The 26,394-nt window shown below is 41.9% G+C and overlaps 1 protein-coding gene across 1 annotated transcript; it reads left to right on the forward strand.

Annotated features, from left to right (window-relative positions):
* The first annotated feature begins 1,533 nt into the window (after positions 1–1,533).
* Positions 1,534–25,954, forward strand: kcnb1 (potassium voltage-gated channel, Shab-related subfamily, member 1). The gene is made up of 2 exons (XM_071895239.1): positions 1,534–2,127; positions 24,029–25,954. Exons 1-2 carry the CDS (start codon positions 1,552–1,554, stop codon positions 25,952–25,954), a joined length of 2,502 nt encoding a protein of 833 aa, XP_071751340.1. The 5' UTR covers positions 1,534–1,551.
* The last annotated feature ends 440 nt before the right edge of the window (positions 25,955–26,394 follow it).

Genomic DNA, 26,394 nt, shown 5'->3' on the forward strand with positions numbered 1-26,394 from the left:
CAGGAGGGCGGGGGCTCAAGAAGCCTCCTCCAAATGAACATTTCTCTTTGCTGCTGACAACGTTGCAGTTCCGTACGGCCTATTGGGTCCAGTAACCAACACATGAAAACCAAATTACAGATTCTGAATTAATTCAGTGTAAATGCTTCTGTTCTTTATGCGGATTGTATGCTGATTTATGGCTTAATTGTGTTTGTGAAGTGTTGGAAACTTTGCATGATAATGATCAAGTCACATCTGCAGGCCTAGGGTGTTGTTTGTCGTGCAGTCAGCCATGCATAAACAAAATAAACGCCATGTAAAATATGTAGGTCACCACGTCCACAATTGTTAATGGCTTGAAAAATGCTGGCACCTTTGTAAGGGAAAGATGTATTTATTCTTGTCAGAGTCAGTCTGCCTCCCAAGGGAGCTCGCCATGATTCAGGGAATGAACAGCGCGGCCTGGCGTTTCAGCACCATTTGAGTGGACAGCGCTCACTTAGTGCCACACACAACGCTGTCCCGTGTGCCCACCCACAATACTGCATGGCTGTCAAATGGGTATGGTAAAGTATGGCTTGCCATACCTTAGCTAAAATGAGCCCAAATTTGATCTATCATTATCATTACAATGGAGAGCAAAGATCAACCAAAATCTATTTGGAAGCCTCAGGAGATCAGGATCATTGTTCCCTCTAATCTGTGTGATCTGCAAGACAGTTTGGACACCTGCATATAATAATTTAGCACATGGGCCACATAATAATATCTTCAATCAGTCAATCAATAGTAATTGTCCTCCTTGTCTCCAGAAATTCAGTCAATATAAGTGGGTTTCAAAGTTTTGGTGGCAAATGATATTCGATGCAGGAGTTTGCTGTACTTTATGGTTTAGTGAACTTACGCCCCTGACTGAGGACAGCTCTGTCTCAGATAGGATCCAGATCTATAGCCTATCACCTGTAGCAGGGGTTCTTAAAATTGTTAATGTCAAGGACCCTCTAAATTGATGTGTCAATCTGCAGACTCCTATTAGGTGAGAGTTTGCCCCAAGGACTCACATCTGAGGAGACTTTTATTATTAGATATATTCATACTGTAGGTAGGGAGATAACAGTGGGGAGAGTGAAATCTCCTGAAATAATAATACAATTTAGTTCCTTATTTTACTCAGGGACCCCCTAGAGCCCTCTAAACCAGTGGTTTTCATCTCAGTCCTCAGGACCCGGAGCCCTGCTGGTTTTCAATCTATTCATCTAATCAGGGATCATTTCACTCATGGGAAGCCAGGTGAATGCAATTAACCACCTGGGACCAGGACTGAAAACCACTGCTCTGAACGACCCCAGGGGTCCCAGGCCCCAAGCTATCATTTTGGATCCTCTAATCAGCATATTAGTTCAAAGATTGATGATTGATAGGTGAGCCCTGAGCTTTGGGCCTCATCCTAGAATACTAACGATTCCCCTTTGTCTTTTTCACTCCTACAGACACAATAATGAAAGAAAACAGGACCAACTGTAGTCCATAGCCCCGGACTTTTGCCTGCTTCATCAACTTAACATCATCATGGAGAAATCCTTGGCAGAGTTAAATAAAACTGGCTCCCAGTCAACATCATCACTTCCACCTGAACCGGTGGACATTATTCGCAGCAAGGCATGTTTCCGCCGAGTCAGGCTGAATGTTGGGGGGCTCCCACATGAAGTCCTGTGGCGAACGTTGGATAGGTTACCCCGAACACGTTTGGGAAAGTTAAGAGATTGCAACACCCATGATTGTCTGATGGAGGTGTGCGATGACTACAACTTAGAAGAGAATGAATACTTTTTTGACCGACATCCGGGGGCGTTCACTTCAATTCTGAACTTTTACCGCACGGGCAAGTTGCACATGATGGAGGAGATGTGCGCCTTGTCATTCAGTCAAGAACTCGATTACTGGGGCATCGACGAGATCTACCTGGAGTCATGTTGCCAGGCCAGGTACCACCAGAAAAAGGAACAAATGAACGAGGAGCTCAAAAGAGAGGCCGACACTTTGAAAGACAGAGATGGTGAAGAATTTGACAACACTTGCTGTGCCGAAAAACGAAAGAAACTTTGGGACCTACTCGAAAAGCCTAGCTCGTCTGTTGCAGCAAAGGTAAATGCCACTGGGTGGTGGGTGTAAGAGACAGAGGGGGTGTGTGGGTGGTTGGAGTGTTGGTGGGGACAATCCCCCACTAGCATGATGATGATATGTATAGGCCTACACACAAACACAAACACATGTGCATGTGCGCAAACACACAAACACACCCACACACAAACATACACACAAAGAAACATGCACACACATGCAAACACACCTACACACATTGCTTTATTTTGTTTCATAGTGCATCGTGCTTTGAGTCATTAGTACATTAGCAGTCACACTCCGACATAAATGGCTTTAGCTGTTTTTGGCATTTCGAAAGGAACTAATGTCTGCTGTTGTACTGTTGTGTTAGAGTTTTTCACACATTTACACTTTTTCCCTTTTTGGCGAGACTGGTACTAAGTTCTTATTACTACCACAGCAATATATTATTGTGCACATCACAACAAGCTAATACAGCCATAAGATGAGCAAACAGTTTTTGAATTTCAGCTGGCATTCCTCTTAATACATCAAATAATAATAATAATACATTTTATTTGAGGGCGCCTTTCAGGGCACCCAAGGTCGCCTTATAATGCATAAAAAGAAACATACTCAAACGGGTAAAAACAGCGAAACATGGCAAAGACACCAGCATAGACAAAACAAAACAAGTGACATAAGGTAGGCAAATGCACAGTACGATGAGCATTACAGTGAGTAGGCCAGTTTGAACAGGTGAGTTTTGAGGTGGGATTTGAATGCTGTTATAGTGTCAGACTGTCGAATGTGTGGGGGCAGAGAGTTCCAAAGCCTGGGAGCAGTGCAGCTGAAAGCCCTAGCACCCATGGTGCTGAGGTGTGAGGTGGGGATGGTCAGAAGACCAGCTGAGGATGAGCGCAGGGAGCAGGAGGGGATGTAATCCTGGAGGAGGTCAGAAAGAGGTTGTGGAGGGCTTTGAAGGTGAGCAGAAGGTTGTTATAGTCAATCCAGTATTGAACAGGGAGCCAGTGTAGTTGGATGAGAATGGGGGTGATGTGGTCGGATGATCTGGTGCGGGTAATGATCCAGGCAGCCGAGTTCTGAATGATTTGAAGCCTGTTAAGCAGTTTGGTGGGAAGGCCAGAGAGAACAGCATTACAGTAGTCAATCTGGGATGTGACGAATGCGTGGACCAAGACTTCAGTGGAGATTGAGACAGGGATGGGCGGAGTCTGGAAATGTTGCAAAGGTGGAAGAAAGCAGTCCGGGTGATGTTTTTTATGTGAGGTGCAAAGGAAAGGGTGCTATCCAAAATGACACCGAGGCTCTTGACTTGGCTGGAGAGGGGTACAGGGAAGCCATCAATGATGATGTTTCAGTTTCATATGATTCCGGACTGGCAAGTAATCCTTGTGAGGAACATGGGTAACTGCATTTCTATAACTTACACAGTATGATGTATCTAAAGAATAATATCTGACTAATAAAACATTTGATTTTAGCAAAACCATTATGGGACCTAAGCCTGGATCTACTCAAGTTTTGTGCTAGTGCAAATCAAATAGGGTACACAAAAATCTTCTTTTCTGATCAACTATCACAGTGCAAAGAACATTTGCGCTTGAAAAATAGGTCAATCAGGATGCCTCTGTTCTTTGTGCTTTCGCCTTATTGCTTATGTTTTGTTGGGTGTTCCAAGGCTGCAGCACAAAGTAGAGGGAGGAAATTATGGAAATTGCCAGTGGATGTGATTTATCAATGTGGGATGCTCACTATTATCTGCTGATTGTGGATATTATTGAAGAACTAGGAAGAGCATGTCTTAAAAGTTTGCACACAGACAAGCTTGGCTGCGACATTAGTAGCTCGCCATTAACCAGCATTGAAACATCAGGCTAGGTTCAGTTCTATCTCTCTCTGTAATGTTGCCCTCATTTGACTGTGCTGCTTCATTTGTCTGGTAGAACGGTAATTTGTCACAGAGGTCCACTGTCCATTGTCAGTTATATCGGCTTACAGTCTTTTTGAAAATATATGCCTATCTGTTTTTCACTCTAGAACTATCATACACACACACATAAACACACACACACACACACACACACACACGCACACACACACAGATGCACACATGCACATACACAGCCCTACCTGGCCTAGTAACAAACTGGCCATGCACAAACAAATCCTCTATTGCTTAATTATCATTTAGCTGCCCATTGTGTAAAGTTGATCAACAATCTCTTAAAAGTCGTGAAATATTTTTGACTTCACATAGTTATCCTGACATACTTTCATTTCCTTGAAATGTTCACTGCTTTCTCTCAGTTGTTTGTTTCAACCCCACCCTGCATCCTCCTAAGCCAATTTAATTCAAGCTATTCTGTAGAAGGCTGTGATATTGAGTTAGTTCTGTGTGGAATGCACATAAATAACAAGCCAGAAATTGATTCAATTTGTTTAGATCATTCAGACAAAGCAATATGGTTGGTAGGGGCATTTCAATGATCACTAAAAGTTGGTTGTGACATGTCATTACCATCCATACTTAAATCAACATCTACAGAGACATGAGAGAGAGAGAGAGAGAGAGAGAGAGAGAGAGAGATTAACTGATCTTAGAAGCCCAGAAAAAGTTAGTAACTATAGAGTTTAGGTCATTATTAGGGCAGTTATTTACAGGAAAGCAGTCAGACTGATACTCCTCAAGCATTTTATGAAATTTATGCCATTATAGACACAGTGAGAGAAAAAGCTAGTAGAGAGAAACGTGATAGCATAGAATTAGCCAGAATTTAAAACCCATGCAGTTGTGCACTACCTGGCTGAATGAGCAAGTGACCCTGCATCTCGTTCGTGACAACCACAGATGTCTCTGCTGTGTGGGATCTGTGAGCCCCAGTCGTAATCAGATGTGAAAAAGATGACCTCACTGCACATTATTTCCCCCTCTGAAGGCAATGTCTGAGTGTGCCGACTTTCATCAACAGTGCTCACCTTTAATCTGTGCAAAGACACAGAGTGGGCCTTCAGCTGGCCTTCACAGAGCCGCACCTGGAGCTGCAACCTGGGGGACCACAGCAGTGTTAGTCCTGCTCAGAGACATGAGCTGCCTTTGATCACGCTCATCTGGTCCGGATTGGAGGGATCAAAGAGAATGCTGTCTCCTTCCAGCATTGCTAGTAACATTTTAAAGGGAGCACAACACTTTGTTTGGCTAGCGGCAATCATCTTATAGGAAATGGAAATTAAACCATTAGCAGTTTGTGCTGGCTGCCGCTTTGCAGTGAGGATGTGTGAGAACTGTCAGTACCTACAAACAGACTGAGAGGAGTGCTGCAAGTCTGTCAGTGAAATGTCTTCCTCATAGGAATCAAAGAGATGTAAAATCAATGTTTATTGTGTTAAAGTAAAGAAAATTCTGTAGCCTACAGAGAGGAGATGACTACTCTGAGTCGATTCTATACATTGCTGCCTCCATTATCACACCCTGCCATTTATTAGAATATCACTTGAGAAACTAATAGCTTTAATGGCACAGCATGAGTCTATAGTGCTAATCTATATTGTTTCCACCAAATGTATAGCTGTCAATAACCACCCCTTGATAAGTGTGTGCAGTGCTTCTTATCAAAAAAGTGTTCAGCCATACTGTAAATTCACATCATCTCTGTGTTTGGCATCGTTGCAAGCCTAGTAGGGACTTGTGTGCCAGGAAAAAGAGCAACCTCCACACAGCAAGAAGCAGAGTTTATCAATTCCTAATTAGCTTAAAAGGGCAATGTGAAACCACAAACCAAACTACTAAAAGCGTTGATAGAGGTTGATGTATTGTCTTAGCCATATTCCATAGGCTGGACTGAGCTGTGGGTTTGTTGAGCGGTCCAGCTTTAACCGCAGGCTGTCCCAGCGTTGGCTCATCAGCTGTGCTCTCCTGTTGTGGCTCAGAGATGGGAATGTATGCACAGCCCACAAACACATGGCAACTGGTAGAAACAAGCACAGGACAACACAGTTACCAAGCAACAAAAATAGAATTGTATTATCTTTGAAGGAGCGCACATTAGAATATTTCTGTTTGTCTGTGTGTGTGATCACATTTCTGCTAAATTCCTGTATCTTAATGAATGTACCAAGCAACCCAAGTAAGAAGCAGCTCCAACATTTGTCAGGATGCTCAGGGAAATGCTGGTGTTGCTGTCTATGTTCTCTCTGCCCCGTCCTCCTTCCTCTCTCTCTTCCCTCACTGGCTCTTATCTCCGCTTCCTTCCTCCCCTTCCTCAGGCTCCTCCACTATACGTCTAACTAAATGTCAGGGAAATGTCACATTAATTATTCTCCAGGAGACTCCAGGCCCAATTTGAAGCTTCCCTCCCTGTTCACATTCTTTGTAAGCCACAGCATTGTCTGTCTCTTGCTCAAATCAGATTTGAGTCTATGACCTCACCATACAATAAGATTGTGTCTGACCGCTGGCAAAGCAGTGCATAACACTCAGGTTGAAGCCTTTCTTCACATTCAATAGCATTAACGTAACTTTATGTCAGATGCTTTTATATGCTTTGTAGTAATCTGTGAAATTCCTAAATCCATATTACAGCTATTCATGGAACATGAGGTTCTTGTTCCACCAGAGCAAACCTTCTCACATTGCCAGATTACGATGCTGAGTATGTCATTGACAAGCAAAAAATTATTGTTTAACCTCATGCTTACAAACCAAGTATAAATGGAAAATGTAGTGATGTAAAAAAAAAAAAAAGATCTTGATTGTGCAGAATTATTGGGATTTTCTTGGTGATGCATGTAGCAAAAAGCATTCAAACTGCAGATTAGATTCCTCTCTGTATCGTGTGAAAGTTTGACAATTTTGAATAAGCTTTGGTCTGGAATTTTAATGCATTTCAGGGACAGTGTTCAAAATATTTCCCTCTCCCACAAAACTTCCATTACTGAAGGATTTTGATAAACCAAGTTCTACTGTAAGATTGTGTTTGATGCTTAGTGGAGAATTGGAATCTAGTATCAAGATGAGTTTGACTCCAAGCAATTTCCAGGGCAAACAAATGAGCCAAGTCCGAATAAGAATGTTGCTGTCGTTTTTGTCCCCCTGCATCCAAAAAATGAGAATTACAAACTGCAGTGCTGTCAGTGGGTATTGTGCATCAGATGGCAAGCAACAAATTCCAATTATGCTTCTCTCATGTCACACTTTAGATGACAAATTAATGCTGTTTGTCTATATTCCCACTCATAAATCAGTCTGCAGCCAACTCTGTGTGTCTGGATAGAAACCAAGACAAGAAGCCAGCCAGAGGCAGATCTCTGACAATTGGAAAATCACAACCAGTCAACTGGGTGATCATTTATCATCAGCCAATCAGGTGATGACTTTTAATGGAATGATTGATGAATAATGTGGCAGTTGATGAATTTTCAGTAAAACCACATGAAGCCCCATTCATAGCACATTGGTAATCACTAAACAAGGTTCTCTTAACAGCCACATGGCACACTGATGGATCGTAATTCAACCCTTTTGTCAACTTTAATGTATTCATGTAACATCTGAGTTTGCTGAATCAGCACTCATCAACGCATCAGGTAGCTGTTATGAAGCTGTTGCTCATGGATTGTGAAGTAGGTATGTACCGTTTTATTTTATTCCCATGCCAACTTTTCAGTCTTGGTTCTACAAAATTCAACCAATCGGATGTTAGATCCCACCCGCTGGTTTTGATGGATGATTTTGCCAGATTTAATAATTTCATGGTGCACACCCAGCAATTTAATTATAAATTTAATGATATATATTTATTTATGTTGACATTATGATTGAGATATTGGAATTGACACATTGAGATTCCATTTTATTCTTTTTCCTAAATAATGCGTCCACAATGAGGAAATTTAATTGCAAATACGATTTAATTTGATTTCATTTTAAATACGGCATTGTTATTCATAGTACATAGAAAACTAAATGTCAATGGAGTTTTCATTTTCATTTTAGTAATAATGCATTTTCCAACATGTAAGTGAAAATGAAAATTGGATTATTTCATTTTAATTTTAATTCTGTCGTACATTATCCGCTCATTATCCGCTCATGGGAATAGAATTTTCAATTCGATTTAATGATTTAAATTGAATTATGTCACTTCTGGACATAGTCCTTCGCCACAATCTGGGAATGTTCAATATTGCCTTTTGTGTTACCAAAGAGAAACAGCTCAGTGACACAGTGAGTATCTAGTATCTTATCTATCTTTCACACGACACTGCAGGCTGACTATGGGATATTGAAGTCCTGAATTTATGCTTGATAGTGAATGAGAGGAAAGTAATCACTTATCGTGGTTTCCCCAGGTTATTTGTCTGTGTCTCTGCCCCATCAGGGGTTTGAGCGGCGCAGAGATATAAGCCGGGATCATGTGTACTCTGAGACTGAGCGCCCCAACGATTGCTTTCATGCCGGTTGCTCTCTGTGCCTGTCATAGTGTCTCCCCATCAACAGCAGTGCCTGTGAGTGGTCATGTCTCTTCTGACTTGCCCTGAAGTCAGATTCAAATTCAGGTCTAAAAATTGCACCGCGACCTCTGAAGGTTAATAGTGAAACAAACTCAAAACCTCTAGTCTATGTAGCCTACATCACGTTCACAAAGTGTTGTGCTGTCTCTTTAGTCCGTGCACTTGTGTCTCTTTTATAGATTCCTGATGGATATGGATTTGCTGCTAAGGTCTAGCTACTGTAGTGTTGTATGGTATAGATTTATGATCAGGGAAGAGCAGAGCTATTGATTACCAGTACTGACCTATGACCTTTTTTGCTGTCTCTATCAAGAGTACACACACACAGGCGCGCGCGCGCACACACACACACACACACACACACACACACACATTTGCATAGTCCATTTTCTAACCTAGTGAAACAGCCTAGTGAAACACCATCCCTGCAGTTAATGGATCCCTATGACAAAGCTAAATCATCCTGTTTAAAAATAACTCACTGTCTCTACTCTTTCTCCCCCCCTCTCTCTCTCTCTGTCCTTCTCTCTCTCTCTCTCTTTCCTCTCTCTCTCTCTCTCTCTCTCTCTCTCTCTCTCTCTCTCTCACACACACACACACACACACATACACACACACACACACACACACACACATAGATTCAGCTAGCCCAGTCAGACAGACTGAGAGCCACAGGAGATAAGAAGGCTTACATTCAGCAGAGCAAGATATTCTTAAAGTGATTATAGTTAATTAGATTATTTACAATACAGTATAATAAAATGTATGAATGTATTTTTTTAGATAGTAATATAATAATATAATAATTGTAAAATAATAAAGAGAGTCTGCAAGTTTGGAACAGCCAACTTGTCTGTACCTGCACTGTGACGCTGTTCATAAGGTCTTAAAGGTCTGCAATATAAACAAGAGCTAAACCATATCTTGCTTCTAGGTAATCAATAAATTTACATTTAAAATTTCACAAAATTTTACTGGCACTTGAAGGACCAAATAAAATCGCTTCATATTTGTCACTTTTCACTTCATATAAGTGAACAAAATTTTGAGATGAACTTTATCACTGAGGCACTGTTTCAGAACAGTGACGCAGTTTAAACTACTTGGTTATATAAATAAAAAATAAAGTGATATCTTATCTTAAAAGGATGAAAATGAATATTGTTCCAAATGATATGATGAAGCGGGAGTAGAAAATACATTTGGGCCAAGAATAGAAGCTTGGGGCACTCCACTCTTAACTTCCACTGATGAAGACACCACAAAGATTAAGAAGCATAACACATTAAGGCCATGTCTGTAATTCTCATACATTTTCTGAAATGACTGAGTAAAAGAGCTTGATCAGCTACATCAAAAGCAGCCAAGTTCAAGATGAACATGTTCCATAGTGGCAAATGTTACATTTAGCTAACCAGTATTGTATTGTGTTGATTGTTGTGAGAGTAACACTTAGCCCAAGCTGAAGGAGTGTAAATGTAATAGATACAAGTGAGTTCCCTACTGTGCTCTTAATGAAGATCTTCTTTCACAAACCTGTTGGTTTGGTGGCGATCCAGTAGTGTAATGGTTGCAATCATGTCTTTACATTTTCTTGTTCATTTGTTCTCAGAGGATTAATTATAACAAATTACTGTATCCACAATATTGTCTATTTTTTTCCCATTCTGTACATTTGATTGTCAAAATATTGGATTAGGGGTATATTACGTGATGAAGTGTGAGACTGCTGGCCATGTGATGAAGCAGCTACAAAAACCAAGCTACGGCAAATTACACCCAACATTAGGATCATCAATTGTATAGTCTATTCACAGCAGGCTATCTCTTATTCATATTTTTATAGCCTATTACTTAATTAATTAATGTTGGACAGATAATTTGGAACACGTTTGGAACTACACAACGCTAGGAGATTTGGCCAATTTTTCCATATTATGATAATTATCCATGATCAATAAACTGCAATGATCTGTAACTTTTGAACTTCAATTATAGCTAACACAAGGGCTGAACTAGGATCTTTGCCATCAAGCCACCTGTTTTTACATTGTGCCTCATGTGTTGACCACACTGCACATTCACTGCTGATATGCAGCAGTTTGATGTCGTAGTGGTTGAGCAGTGTGTGGCGGGGTCATTTTGCCAGTCATACCATGCACTGTTTAAGGGATAGTTCAGGTTTTTGAGAAGCCGAGCTGATTCATCACGAATTAGGACTCTTCTCGGTTGATCCAAAAACACGAACACTGCTGTTTTTGTTATTAAGCTGCATTATTATCTGAAGTTGTTAGCAGTTATTAGAAATTTGTTGGCAGTGCTTGTGCAAGTCACTAGGGCTGAAAACCATTAAAAATCTATACTACTTTTACTGGAAAGTACTTTTATGTGGTAAAGAACTTGCTGCAAGTGACTTTCACAAGCTTTGCTATGAAATGCCAACAGTTGTTCTAAATGTTCGGTCATGAAAACACTGAGATGTGCTTTTTGAATAGACTGAAAAGACTCCCAGTTCATGATTAATCAGATAAAAAAAAAAAAAAACCTTTGTGCTAACTGATAACTGCACAATTGTTGCTGCTGTGTGGTATGCTGGTAAGCTACTAGGCCCTGCATTAAATGATATTTGCAGATTTATTTTAATGCTATTTACAGATTAATCTGGCACAAGTCAAACATCCAGATCTTTCTAATTACTGTAAGCTTCTTACAACAATTCTTTATCTTGTAGCCTATTAGCATTTATTAAATATATATTTCAGTGGTTATCGGTGGAAGATATAGATTTGGAATACAAGTGTAGGTGGATATATATATTTGGGTTTTTTTTCCCGTTCTGATCAGCTTCTTCTTGCATTGGGGCCCAGCCTCAGTTACGCTGCTGCTCAGTGGGTTCAGCAAAGAGATTTTATTCAATTTGGTTTATTTGCTAGTTTTTAAGTGTCAACAAGGCCATATGAAGACAGTGTTCAGTGTAAGTTTGGTGACTAACATTCATTATTTAAGACATAAAGCAATGTCACTCATTATATAATTGTGATCAAACATAGGAGCTACAAAGTTGAAGCTGACGCAAAGTCCCTATTACTTCTTTTGTCCAGATATCATTAGATGAAGGGAAAAGTTTAAAAGTTTTAAATGCATTTTAAAACTTTAAAATGACACATTGAGTCTCATTCCAAAAGAGCAATACATAGAAATGACTCTGGCATTGTGAAGCGGATGATGAGAAATGGGAGGTGGTCAAGAATCATCCATTGCCACAGCAAAGCTAGAGAGCCCCTTTGTTCATTATTCAGAGTTGAGCTGTTATGTGAGCATTGAGCAAAGGACGCTTAGGCATTACTGCCCCAAGGGGAGGGAGACCTGAGGACAAAACGAGAAAAAATAGAACAAGAGAGCTGGAGAGTTGGAGAGAGAGAGTAAACACGAGAGAGATGCCGAGTGTGAGATACGGACGGTGAATCTGAGCTATAGAGAAAAAGCAGACAAGAAAAAGAAAAAGCAGATTTATGACTAAGGGAAAAGTAGAATGGAGTAGATGAAGAGAGATGAATCGTCACTCTTCTGTTAGCCTTTGGCAAAAATACTTTCCAAGTTATGGGTTGTCAATGAATGGTGTTTTTAATATCTCTCAAATTCACCCATATTGTTGTGGGTACTGGTTTGTTACTGTGTGTCAGGAACCAAAATGCATCACAGGCATATGTCTGTTGGGTTGACACATGACACAAATAATATTTAGTGTAATATTTAGTGTATTTACATGCAATATTCCAAATAATGTCTAATTTCCCTGTTAAGGTCTTATTTGGGATACGCTGTTTGCACCTTCATATGCCACTCAGAAAGAACCCTGTACATATGAACAAACAAAATATCCTGAATATTATAATGGAAACAGAATAGATAGATTATAGATTAGAAATTGTATAAAATGGACACTTTTTTTTTTTTTTACATATTTTTTATTTAGTTTATATTCACGTTTGCATGTTCTTCCCCTGCTCAGTTGCTTCTATTTTTCTGTATTGAAGAATGATACAAAGTACAGTTGCCACTGAATTGTATATCTGTTTCCAGTGTGATTACAAGCTCCTGGCTAAAATCCATGGAATCCATATGATGTATGAATGACTGGTGTCTAACCATGGGAAGGAAAACAAGCAAGTTAAGATGTTGTGAAATGCAATTGATTTCCTGTTATCTGTGTTTCAGCATCGGACAACACTTCATCTTTATTTGTAGCAAAACGTTGATGGATTCAACAACAGGACTAGTTTACCCTCATTACAAATTAAATAACTTTAAGGCCTAATGAATTAGAATAATCCAGTGAACCGGGGTTAACTGAAAATTCAGTGTGTTTGAAATAGCCTTTGATAATCAGTTCTATAGCAGAATAGTAGCCCATGTCATTTTTTTATTGCCTTCAGACCAGATTCACTTTTAAATAACAAAGCTCGGATGCATGGCAGTCACCCACATTCAGTGGGTGTATGCCCATAAAATGAAGTAAAAGAGCAAAAATAATCTGGTTAGTATCGTGTTTATGCTACGGAGAGCAGCAAACAAAAGTGCAGCTTGGGAGACAAACTTTTTCATTAAAGCACTCCATGATTAAGGCATCATTAGTTGCAGAAAGTTTGAAAAGAGCACAGTGCAAGTTAAAAGCAATCTGAGTGAGGATGGGCAGATTCATGGCATTCTTTTAATCTTCAACTTCTTAGATGCATGTTTCTGAACAGCAAAATGTATCCCAATCTATGATCGATATTAGAGACTTTGTGATCAGTATGTTTCCTCTCAACATGACACTAGGGCTATATGTGTTTCATCCACTTTCCACTGTGAATAGAGGGGACATAATCAATGTAGTGGTTAATGACGGTTATTGCAGACATGGGGGCAACTGGCTATAATCTTACAGCTGGAGTGAAACAGTGTTGGCATCTTCTGCCTTCGAGTGAAATGCTTTCAAAGAAAATAATCCTGGATGAATTAGTATGCTGTGTAAATCTGTGCGTGTGAGATTACCATAGCTACCTGTGTCAGTCATTGCACATCAGTGCTAACCAGAGTGCTGTTCAAAGACTGACACAATTGCTGTATCATAGACGAACATGATGCTGTGTTCACAATTGAAGTCGTTCTTAAGGTTTGGACAACAAAGTGCTCTTCTTTTCTGACAACTAGCAATGAGGGGATTTGGGATGTTCTGTGTGTGTGTGTGTGTGTGTGTGTGTGTGTGTGAGGAATATCTCTCAGGAACCATGAGAAATTCTAATAATAAAATGATACATTGCTTGCTAGGGTGGCACAATCACCTCACAAATGACTTTACTATAATAATCTATTAGTACCTCAAATTCGCAGCTAAAAAAATTACCAAAATAACAACATAACCATCATGTTAGATTTCTTCAAATTTGTTTAAATCAACCCCTGCTCCCTAGCCCATTTTACATCCAGGTTACAGACAGTAATTGTAGGGAAATCAGTGAAACATATCCATCCACATATCTTTGAATAGTGCTTAAGGTTGGTGTTACTTGTATGTTCCTATAGCCGAGTGGCCCTGAGGCATCCATTGGTCATGGCCCTACAGATGGCCATGTCACCATTACTATGATGTGCAGCCCCCTGTGCACCATATCCAATCCACACCCTTCATAGGCATACACAAAACAACAGTGTCTATAAATTAGACCTCACAGGCCCAGGAGATGCCCCACTCACAGCTTTCCCCATTGGTGGATTGCTCTCCATTGTAGAGGTTGCTTGGAAAGGTGAATGAACGACTTTGAGGAAAGTATGAAGGCCAGAGACAGAAATAGAATCCACTAAGGTGGAGGAGAAACATTCATCAAGCCAACGGCTGATTGGGAGAAAGGGAAGAGTGCACTTGACCACTGGCGCGAGAAGGCTTTCACCTTGATGAGCACTTTCACCTGCTCTGGAACGACTTTCAGGTTTCAACACACAACCCCGTACACCTATACACAGGCGCACACACACATATGGACATGCACATACTGTACACAGACAGCCACGCCACCACACTGACTGTCATGCATTTGTTTTGTGAACTACATTCTCTTATGTTTAATTGTCATCAGGCATTACAAATGCCATCCTCTAAAACCAATTATCTACATGCATTTATTTATATTAGTACAGCACAGAGCCTTCTGTAGCTGCTGCAGTAATTGAATTACATTGTTTATGTTATGCCCACGCTGGTAGAATGCAATGTTCTCACATGTACGCTTTGACCGGACACACAGTTATGTCGCGGTTAGGACGGGTATCATGACCCATTCCACAGATACAATTCTAAGTAGGAAATCATATCTGTCCCATTACAAAACCTTCAAGGATTTGCATGTTAATATGAATGTAACTCTGGAAGGGATTAAGAACACTGATCTGGGCTTTCACAAACTGAGAAATATTGGACTCTTATGCTTTTAGTAAGTAGAATATCATCTACAGTAAGCATGTGTTTGTGTTTATAATTAAGAGTAACCTTGCTTTGTTTTGTTCTGAGAATAGAACAAGTGACATTCACATCTTTCATTCTAGGTCATCCAAGTTGTCTTTGTTTCTTTGTTTTTGGATGTTGCTGTGCTCTCTCTCTTCCTCCCTCTCTCCCTCTCTCTCTCTCTCTCTTTCTCTCTCTTTCTCTCTCACTGCCATCACTGAAATGTTAAAAAGCTCACTGTCACTATCACCATAGCAACTGTCATTTCTCTGATGCTTGGACTTGCAGCTGCCTTCTATTCAGGCATCATTGTTGATGGTGCGTATGTGTGTGTGTGTGTGTGTGTGTGTGTGCGTGTGTGCGTGCGTGTGTGTGTGTGCGTGGGCATGTGTGCATGTGTGTATCTATCTTTGTGTATGTTCGTATTTCTGTGTGTGTTTCCAATCAATGCTTTTCTCATGTTTGTCTCTGTTTACATTTCTTTCTGTGCTGCTGTCTGTGCAATACTCTGTGATGTTCTTTGATTTCTGCACTAACTAAACTATCATGGACTGTACTGTAGACTACACGAACTGCATTCTACATTCAGTATCACACAATACAAAAGGAATATTCTCGAATGAGGTGATAGGCTTACTGCTTTGTAGATCTTGAAAATTATTTTATACTACATCATTTTCTTTGTATTCTTTTGTCAAGTTCCTACCATTGCAAAGAGTTGTATTTTACAGTGGGAATGTAAGAGTGCCATGCGAATGGGGCTGGTTTTTGTGGACAGAGGTTAACTGGAGAGCAGAACCAGGTCAAGCTTTTCACACGTTCACCATGTACCTATCAGTGTACCCTGATCATTCCTCTGTGATATTTCCTACATTCAGGAATACACTGTCTATACAACATTGGCTAAGCTGTCTTCGATACTTTTGAAAGCTGGTAGAGGGCCTTGTAAATACTAGGTACTCTAAGTTAAAATGATGAGATCAGCCTCCTCTGGTGTACCAGACCAGACCCTATACTGTTTCTATTTATATAGCCAACATAGACCAGCCAGGGTTTAAATATAGATACCGAGTCTGGATTCTCTTCTTCATCTGAGATGCATGAATAATTGAGAGGGAGAGGAGATGAGGTGGGATTCATTCAGGAGATGGATGGTCCAGGCACAGATTGCCTGCCCATATTAGTGGTTTACTGGCTGGGTGTGTGGCTACATGAGTTGGGGGAAAGTTGGGAACGATCCAGGGGGCCCAACTTCATCTCATCATATCATATATTATATACATGTATATCCATTAATGCAATAACTGGGATTGGGTAATAAGGTAGAGGTGGTGATTATTCACTGTCTTTGCTGCTCATTAACTGTTATGCTAGCTGTTTAATGCCGCCCCAGGTTTATGAATGAGGACTGAGGGGAAATAATGGTGCTGGAGAAGTGAATAAGAGCTAATTACTTATAGGGAACAGGTGTGATGGATTGTTGATTGGGGATCATTTGAATATTCCTCCTGGATCCCTCCTTACCATCTTATAAAGATGGAGTCACCAGTGGAATATTGTAAATGTGTGATAGCCATGCATTCTGGGAGGTGTAGGAGAAGGTCAAAGGGCACAGACCCTTGAAATGTATCATGACATTCCATTCTTAAACGTAATTTGAATGCAAATTGCTCTTATATACATACATGCACCAGTGTTACTCTGTCCTCCCAACAACTAAATGATTACAATTTTAAGTTCTAATTTGATTTTGGGTTCCTTTTAAGCCTTTACCAATATAATAATTCATAATTTGGCTGGTACGAAAGGCATATACTGTAGATAAGTATGCCTTTCATGCCAGTGTGACTTGAGAATGTTTTTTGCATTATATGTGAAGAATATTTAAGAAACTGACGCTATACCATCCCATAATGTCTATGGAGACAGAACCTTCTGCAGGAGGCACATCCATCAGTAAGACACATAAAGGAGGAGGAGGGGCTAGAAGTGATACAGACTTAGAGAGAGTCTAGGCTATGCATTCGGTGTAGCAGTAGCCTTAAGGTTAGAGAAGCAAGTTTATGATCATAGGTCGCCAGTTTGAATCTACAGGCTTGTAAATTTGGGTTGAGAATAGAACTGGCAGTAGCTCCTCTGAAGAGCCTCAGGATACAAGTCATTCATGTTGGCAAGGTACGGTACAGTACATTGAGACAAATGAGGTTCTACTGTACAAAGTTACAAGCAGAGGTGATGTAGGGTGGGGAGACTGGAGCTGAGCCACTGTGAATGTGTGTGTGTGTTTCAAGCATCTTGCTGGGGGAAATGTGGAAGACACGGTCTCCTCCCGTCTCCATGGAAACCCCATCTCTTTCAGAGGCAGAGAGGCAGAGCCCTTCTACATTCAGAATCAGGGGTGTGAATTATTCCACATTATCCAACGCTCACATTATTGCTCTTATACTATCAGCAGCTGACAGTAACAGCTTGGATGACTGATTGAAATGAAAATGCCATGGATATGTGATGTTTGATAATCCAATCAAATGATTTGACAATGCAACACAAAAGCAGAACATGCATTGCTAACACTGGCACCTGATGATGGTGTCTGGCACTTTTATTGACTGATTGGAACTGAAGATTATTAATGGAACAGTACCCCCAATCCCCGTATCAAAAGACAGCCTTAGACCATCTTTAGTCAATTGCTCTGATAACCTATTAGACATGCAAACAGAAAAAAAAAAACATATCTAGTCAGCTGGAGAAGACAGCACAGGGGCAATTGAAATGCAAACAGCAAGCCAGAATAAATAAGAGATAAACTACACAGAGAACAGACTAGAACAGTACAGATGGTTCAAAGCTGGGTGAGCTTTGCATAAGGTACCAAATGAGGGGTAGAAGCAAGGAGGGAGAGAGAGAGAGAGAGAGAGAGAGAGAGAGAGAGAGGAGAAAGAAAAGAGGAGACAGGGAGAGAGAGGGTCTGTCAGACTTGCTTTTCACAAGCAGGTCCATGTAGCCACCTCCTGTCGAGCTTCAGGGAGGTTGTCATGGTGACTGTGGCTGGCAGTCGAGGCTGGGAGAGCATTGCATGGTATCCCAGTGGCCTCGGACGTGGCTCAGGGGATGATGGGAAAGCTAGGGGTCAGGAGATCTTGATTCTTAGTGATCAAGCAAGACCTGGATTTACTCCTAATTCTACTGCACAATGACTATCCTCTCCCCTCTCTCTTGCCTTTTTATTTACATCTAACCACTGCCTCCCCACAAATCCATTTATACTTAAAAACATTTACGAAGACCTTTTTGGTCCACGACTATTTAAGCGTGAAGTGTAAGTTTAAGTGTATTAACTGTTATTATTAGGTCGGTCTATATCCCTGTGTGAGTGCTGTATGAGTTCATAGCCAAGGGCAGTGGGATTCACAGGAACAGGAGCTTCCACTGCTCCAGCACTCTGGTGGCTCTGCTGCTCTTGTTGCTGCTAATGAGAGAGGTGCCAGCCGGAGCACTGGGAGTCTGGGAGTTCCTGTGCTGTCACTTGGGATGCACTAGACTTTCCACAGTGTGAGAACACTAACCTGTGCTGCAACTAACCAGGAGCGGTTGAACAAACTGAACAACAGCTGATGCCTTTAAAATGGCCCAACAGGCTTCAGTAGTGTTTTTTATTCTTTATCCTTCATTAGGATCCCCATTAGCTGAAGTCTTCCTGCGGTCCACACTCACATTCACACCAGTGGTTCAATGATTAGTGTCTGATTTATAAGTGTTGCTCTTTTTTTTTTAAGTCTGTATAAAAAGTGCAAGGTTAAAGGTTCAGCCCTTGTTGGGCGAGTGCCGGGGAGACAGACGAAAGGACCTGACCCTGACAAAGCCAATGTAGCATAAAGAAAATTAATCACAGCTACTGGGACACGGCCAACATAAAATCAAAAAATCTTCTCTGAATGAGAGCTGGCGCTGGAGCAAACAGGATAGTGTCCAGTGTCCTGTATTTGGGCCATTGTAGGTTTTTGGGGGTTTTTTACCAGGGGGAAGGGGGTAATATTATGACTTTTTTTTGCTAATTTCAGAGTTTTTTTCTTGCAAATCTTTGAGTTTTTTTCTCAGAATATTACCCCCCTCCCCATGGTTGCAGTAAAAAAAAAATTCACCTACAATGGCCCTAATACTCTTCTGTACATTTTAAAATGTTTTTGATACTAATTTAAGACCCAAACAGGAAGGGTTGGACGAACAAGAAGTGGTTGATTTGTATGCATAATGCCTGAGCAAAGAGGAACATACTCTGACAGAGTAGAGATGCAATTGCTGTCATGTTCGAAGGCTTATTCCCTATTCCATATGTGAAATTCTTCTAGCCTATATGTAATTCAAAAGAGAGTGTCACAGTCTGTGACACAGGACCGTGTCTGGGTTTGGGTTTTGTGGGTGTTCTTCACACCAATTGTGTCTGGGACATCTTCTCAAACAGCCTAATGAGGCCTGGTGTCACCTTGTGCTATGGAGGATGAGGGTCTGTGTGGACTGTTGTGTGTGTCTGCTGCGCCGTGTGGCTTTGTGCCAGGAGACACAAACCAGTGTCTGGCTTTGTTTAGAGCAGTGGCCCTCAAATCCGGTCCTTGGGGTCCAGAGTGCTGCTGGTTTTCTATTCTGCCAGGTAGTTAATTGCATTCACCTGTCATCCCAAGTCTAAATCGGTCCCTGATTAGACAGCTAGAATGAAAACTACCTGGCAGAATAGAAAACCAGCGGTACTGTGGGCCCAGAGGACCAGATTTGAGCACCACTGGGTTAAAATCTCAGTGGCAGGTCCTGTCAGTCTGCTCTCTCTCTCTCTCGCTCTCTCTCTCTCTCTCTCTCTCTCTCTCTCTCTCTCTCGCACACGCACACACACTGTCTTTCTCGCTTCTCTCAACTATATGAATATATTTTCTCTCTCACGCATTTGATACATTATTTTGTCCCCTACATGTTCATAGGTCTTCCCTTTGGTAGGCCACTGAGGAGCATTTGCTGGAAGTCACTCTCCTTTTTGTCATGCCCATATAACCTAGTTACAATCTGATCTAATAGAGCAGTATATGTCACATAGAACTTGCAAACACACACTACTAGATCATAGGGTGTGGCCACTATGACCATCTTTCTTGTCTTGTGTCCCCCTGGGTCCACTGAGAGTCTATAAATAGTCTGTAAGACTGTTGATGCCATTACAGTCATGTCTGGAACGCCATTCACCCTTTTCTAAACAAATGTTTGTAGTCTCCTTCATGTGCAATGAAAGCTTTATCTCAATTTTACAGTGCAATAGCTTAATGAAATTAGCACCCCGTGACATTCAACCAGCCCGGAGAGAAAGAGATAAAGACAGTGAGGCAGAGTAAGAGAGTGTGAAGTGTGTGGAGGGAGGGCAACAGGGACATAGGCCACAGGGAACTGTGCAGGGTTTCCTTGTGGAACTTGACCTCATAACCATAATGTTACACAGCAGCACCAGTGTGCCTTCATTAGCGACCTTTTTATAGCATCTCAATCCTATTACCCCTGTCCTTTCCTGTCCTACACTGCCAAACTCTTCCCCAGCTGCATGCTCCTACAACTTCCATCCTCCTCCAGCTAGGTTTGGGATTTGTTAGCAGCCTTCTTCCATCCTTATTCTCACTCTTGTTACAAATTGTCCCATAAATCCTATTCTCATGAATTGCTCAAAGTTTGTTGTTACAATAGCACGGGCAATCTTACACAAACCAAAAATAGTGCTACAAGTGACCATAATGCACACACACACTCACACACACAATTTCCATCCATTCAGCACAGCAGCTCCACCCCCTTCAGTCCTATCCTGCCCTCATCAGCTCCACCCCCCATTCTCCGGACCCAGCACCTCTGTGCTCTTGAAGTGTTTGATTCAAACAGATTTCCTCCAGGGCCGGAGGAGAAGAGAATAGAGAGAAGAAAATAAACAGATAGGGTCATTATTCATGTCTGCCGTGACGCTATGGCAACAGCGTCCTCCTGCTCTGATTGGTCGTAGATAAGGTTGTCTCTTCGGCCATCATTTTTCCTCTTGGGAGGGGATTCAGAATTATTAGACCGTTGTCAAGGCCCGCACTGTCAATCATCTCTTAACAACCGCTGCTATTGCCCTATTTCTCTTGCTGTCCTTTAACCTTTTCTTCTGGAGGATTTATAGGGAAACCCTGCATATTCTGCTCTGCGTTGGCCTTTGCACTATTTGCTTACACAACTGACTGCATGTTTAACCAGTAATGCATATGGATGAGGTTTTAATCAAGCTTAACACATTTTGCATATTCCCTGCTACCTTTAAGAATAGGGAGGGGAGAAGGCTTATTTTCCTACATTCATCCATTTAAATACAGTCACACTGAAATCAATAATTCTATGCTAAATTGGCATCTTCTGAATATGTCTTATATAATTGTACCTATGCTGCATCCTAACCTTAATTGCGCACACTATAAGAGACAGTAGCTCAACGATTCTATTGCTTGCTTCACTGTATCCTCGTTCACCTGGACTATTGCCAAAACAGACTCTGTACTCCTGCTATATAACCTGTTTTTCATCCTCTGAGTTGTGCTGTATAGTCCTGTGTCAGGTTTTCTGGGAGTCAGTCAGGGTTAGTTAAGGATAATGAGGACTGAGTATTGTCCATGGAGTAATCCTGTGCTTGGTCAGCCAACAGAGCAGAGGCTCCCATGTCACCTAGTGTTCAGTTGACTACCCCATAGCCAGTCTTTCAAGTTTGCACTCAGCGCAGATTTGTGAGGCACAATTAGCCAGAACAGCATATGTGATAAAATGGCCAGTAAAACATGCGGTCACAGTCTAGTCAGTGATCAGAATATGTAATGAGTCCGCGTAGTATCATTAGAATGATTGTAAGCCAGTGTATCACAGCACATGTCAGCTTATGATAAATACACACAATTACTGCTGGATTATGCTGCCTCTGTGAATCATCATCACTCCAGTCAGGCAGGAGCCCTGCTCTTGTGCCTCAGCATTAAGATCAAGAGGAAGCTGCTGGATTTGTGCCCTTCAGGCCCAGGATTGAGAAAAGCTGATTCAAGCACATCCTTATAAATTTCTTATCGATGGAAAGAAACTGAAAGCAAAAAGGGATAGCCAGTATCTGACATGGATATTTTGCATGTAGTGTGCAACAAAATAAACCCTAAAAGATTATTCTACACAAATTCAGAAGTTGCATGTTTTTATATACAGCCCACATTGCACCTAAACAATTCTCTCCTGACTGAATCCTCTCTCTTGTGATGTGACACCATTAACTTTATGGACTGAAACAAAGTTTGTCTGAACTTTTACAACCAACTACAATTACAGTAGTGCTATCAGTTCTCATTCATAAAATGCATCCTCTTCAACATAAAATCATTTTGGGTATTGCTATAAATACCTTTTTCATATTTTCTATCATTTCCAATTCATTCTCTATGGAGCTGTACAGTGCATTGGTGTGATATCACAGATAGGATATCTCTTATTTCTCACTATGGTATACAGTAGTGGATGTTCACTTACTCAGATCAGACAAGCTTAGGGTATAAGAATAATATATTTCAAAGCTGAAATCCAGTGGTTTTTCCCACAATGATTAAAGTATTCTTCCGTACACTGAATGGCTTCAAACCCATTTGCTAGTTACATATCTTATCATGTCTAAACAGCACTAACAAATCATTGGAGTGAACAACATGTTTTGCCGCTAGGCCTCGTCAGGTGCACTCATCCTGATGTAGATAAGCAAACCCGGCGAAGCCTGTGGCAAAACATGTTTGCATTTCAGTGTTCAGTTGAATACTTTCAGCATTGTATGTACTACTGTTCCTGCTCTAACCGCACCTGAGAACTGAGGAGAGTGCTGCTGTGCACAGAGCATCCACAACCTGACATCAACAGTGAAATTCCCCTTAAACAAAATTAGTCAGACACTATAGTGTAGGCTCTTCACTTGTCAGCTATAGCTACAGTAACTAATTTCATACTTAGCAATACAAAATTCCAAGATTGATTTCATTATTGTCATTACAAATTATTTGATATTGGTATTATATAAACGTAGGTAGCGTTGTATAGTTTTACAGTATTATATAAAGTTATTATAGTATTACATAAAGTTACAAGTGTCATCATGAATGGATTCATAATGACTGACTATACTCATTCATGTAGCTTTATATGCAAGTTAGATCCTACATTTTACTGGTTCTCAATCTAAAAGATCTTTCCATATTGCTGTTGTCATGTGAAAACCTTGTAGCTCCAATTTTGGGGATTTTCATGTTAAATTGAATTGCATGCTCCTCTATGGGTTGGACAAAATCCTCCAGCCTTTTAGGCTTATGCAACTCTTTCAAAACCCATTGAATGAACTGAAAAATGCATGATCCTCAAGCTAAAAACAAGGCTTTTTTTCTTCATTCCTCAAAAGTTGATGCTCTATCACATGATGCTTTTGCTTCGATTAAAGGCCAGATTTTGTTGTTTTTGCTTGCTAACCGTTATCATTCACTCAGGCACTCACTCATGTGTGGAGAAGTTCGATAAGTGGGTCATGAATTAATAACTGCTCCAAGTCAGTCTCCATCCATTAGCTTTCAGCCAATCACACATATACTGTAGTCAGCCAGTTTATTGAAGGTTTGCTTACACAAGGGTATACTGGCATTCAGATACAGCACACTTTTATACTGTAATCAAAATCCTTTAGAATAACACTGGGTATGCAATTACTTTATTTTCTGATGAGGTTTATTTGTCCTCATTGAACAAGAAATTTAGGCTTAAGTATATATCTAGTATAAAGTAGTTATGCTCTGTGTGTTTCAGTCTGCTATCCTGCAATCCTTATTAACAGTATTTATGCTATTTTTCTTTCAGATCCTGGCCATCATTTCCATCCTCTTCATTGTGTTATCCACCATTGCCTTGTCTCTGAACACCCTTCCAGAGCTGCAGGACACAGATGAGTTTGGCCAGTCCACAGACAACCCACAACTGGCCCACGTGGAGGCGGTGTGTATTGCCTGGTTTACCATGGAATACCTTCTCCGCTTCCTCTCCTCCCCCAACAAGTGGAAGTTCTTTAAGGGTCCTCTGAACGTCATTGACCTGCTGGCCATCCTGCCCTACTACGTCACCATCTTCCTGACTGAATCCAACAAGAGCGTGCTGCAATTCCAGAATGTCCGTCGCGTGGTTCAGATCTTCCGGATCATGCGTATCTTGCGTATTCTGAAGCTGGCTCGTCACTCCACAGGTCTGCAGTCTCTGGGCTTCACCCTGAGGAGGAGCTACAACGAGCTGGGCCTGCTGATCCTGTTCCTGGCCATGGGCATCATGATCTTCTCCAGTCTGGTGTTCTTCGCTGAGAAGGATGAGGATGACACCAAGTTTAAAAGCATTCCAGCTTCCTTCTGGTGGGCTACTATCACTATGACCACAGTAGGCTATGGTGATATCTACCCAAAAACTCTACTGGGAAAGATAGTGGGGGGTCTATGCTGCATAGCTGGAGTACTGGTGATAGCCCTGCCTATTCCCATTATTGTAAATAACTTCTCTGAATTCTATAAGGAGCAGAAGAGACAGGAAAAAGCTGTCAAACGAAGGGAGGCCCTGGAGAGGGCTAAGAGAAATGGTAGCATTGTCTCTATGAACATGAAAGAAGCGTTTGCCCGCAGTGCCGAGCTGATGGATGTGGTGGTGGAGAAGAGTGAGAGGCCTCATGATAACCACCTCTCCCCGAGCCGTTGGAAATGGACACCCAAGAGGGCTGCATCAGAGACCAGCTCAAACCGTTCTTTCAACGCCCAAGAGTTAGGCTCTCCCAACAAGGCCCGAACCACCAGCCCCCAGAGGCTCAATGCTCAGAAGCTAGAGGAGATGTATAACCAGATGGCCAAGACACAGTCCCAACCCAACCTCAATGCTAAAGACAGAGGCTCCAGAGTTGGCAAACAGAGGGATGAGATAGAACTGGGGGCCATCCCAGATCAGGGGCCACCAATGCTAGGAGGGAGAGAGGGAGTGGGGGACATGAAAAGCTTGTCCAGCATTGACAGCTACATCAGTTGTGCTACAGACTTCCAGGAGAATCCACGTTTCCCCCATAGTCCAGCAATGGGCCTTGGTCTCCAGGAGAGCAGCCGGTTCTCCCGCAGTCCTGCTACAGGTCTGTCTGGGCAGGCCAATGCCAAAACAGGCCTGCAGACCACTGTGGAACGCGAGCCCATGCTCACACCTCTGTCTGTCCTTAAACCCTCATGTTCAGAGAACGCACGAAAATTCCTCTTCTCTGGCAACCCCTCAAAAAGCCTCATCCCTAAGGGAGGCTGCCGTAGCGATGGGGAGTCAGGGCCGTCCCCTCTCTCGGACAGCTCAGTCCTGTCTGACCACTCCCTGTTGAGCCCTGAGGTGTCTGTCTACACCACTGCCAGCAGCAGGACGCCACCCAAGTCCCCAGAGAGCACTACCCTGACCCCAGCTGTCTTCACTTTCCATGACTCCTCCATCAGCAAGTACATTGATGCTGACACAGATGATGATGAGCACCTTCGTGACGTCTCTGACGCCAGTCCCTCAGAGTGTCTATTAGCTGGTTCAAGCCCCAAATGTCGCATCAACATCAATTACCAGAGGGGCACCAACCATTTAGAGACAGCCCAGAAAATGCTGGGCCAGAACTGCCTGTTTCCCCTCGATGGGATTCGTGGGGGTGCTCATGAGAACCACGTAGGACCTGAGATGGCACGCAGACCAAAATTGGAGAGGGGGCGTCCAAACACCTTTGATGAAAGCCTCTGAGGTGCAAGCTGGGCAGAGCACGGCCAGCACACCAAACAGGAAGCTGGACCAGGGATGACCATGGCAGGGACACTGGAGGGACATAACACTCTGTATGAGACAAAGACACAGTTGGAATGGGAAAGACAAAGGGGTCACACCACGAGACATTTCGCAAACTCACTGAGCGTGCCATTGTGCAAGAAGCTCAGGGTGAATGTGTGTGGTGAATACTCTGGGAGAAAAACACTTCAAAATTGGAGAATGTCACTGCCCTTCCTTCCACTCATTCCTACTACTCCACACCCACAACACAAATGAGCACTCCCAGATAGCCAACTGGTCTGTGCAGAGTTCCCCCAGGGAGCTGCGGAAGCAGTGTCGTCGGAGAGAATGAGATTTAGGCTAGTTGTAGCTGGTGTGACCCAGCTGAATGACGTGGTTTCAGGGGCAGGGGGTTG

The sequence above is a fragment of the Centroberyx gerrardi genome, chromosome 5 (assembly GCF_048128805.1).
Source record: "Centroberyx gerrardi isolate f3 chromosome 5, fCenGer3.hap1.cur.20231027, whole genome shotgun sequence".
NCBI lineage: Eukaryota > Metazoa > Chordata > Actinopteri > Beryciformes > Berycidae > Centroberyx > Centroberyx gerrardi.

Coding starts and splice junctions, on each gene's coding strand:
- kcnb1 (XM_071895239.1), top strand. CDS start 1,552: ATGGAGAAATCCTTGGCAGAGTTAAATAAAACTGGCTCCCAGTCAACA. Junction 2,128..24,028: donor GCTCGTCTGTTGCAGCAAAG/GTAAATGCCACT, acceptor TTTTTCTTTCAG/ATCCTGGCCATCATTTCCAT.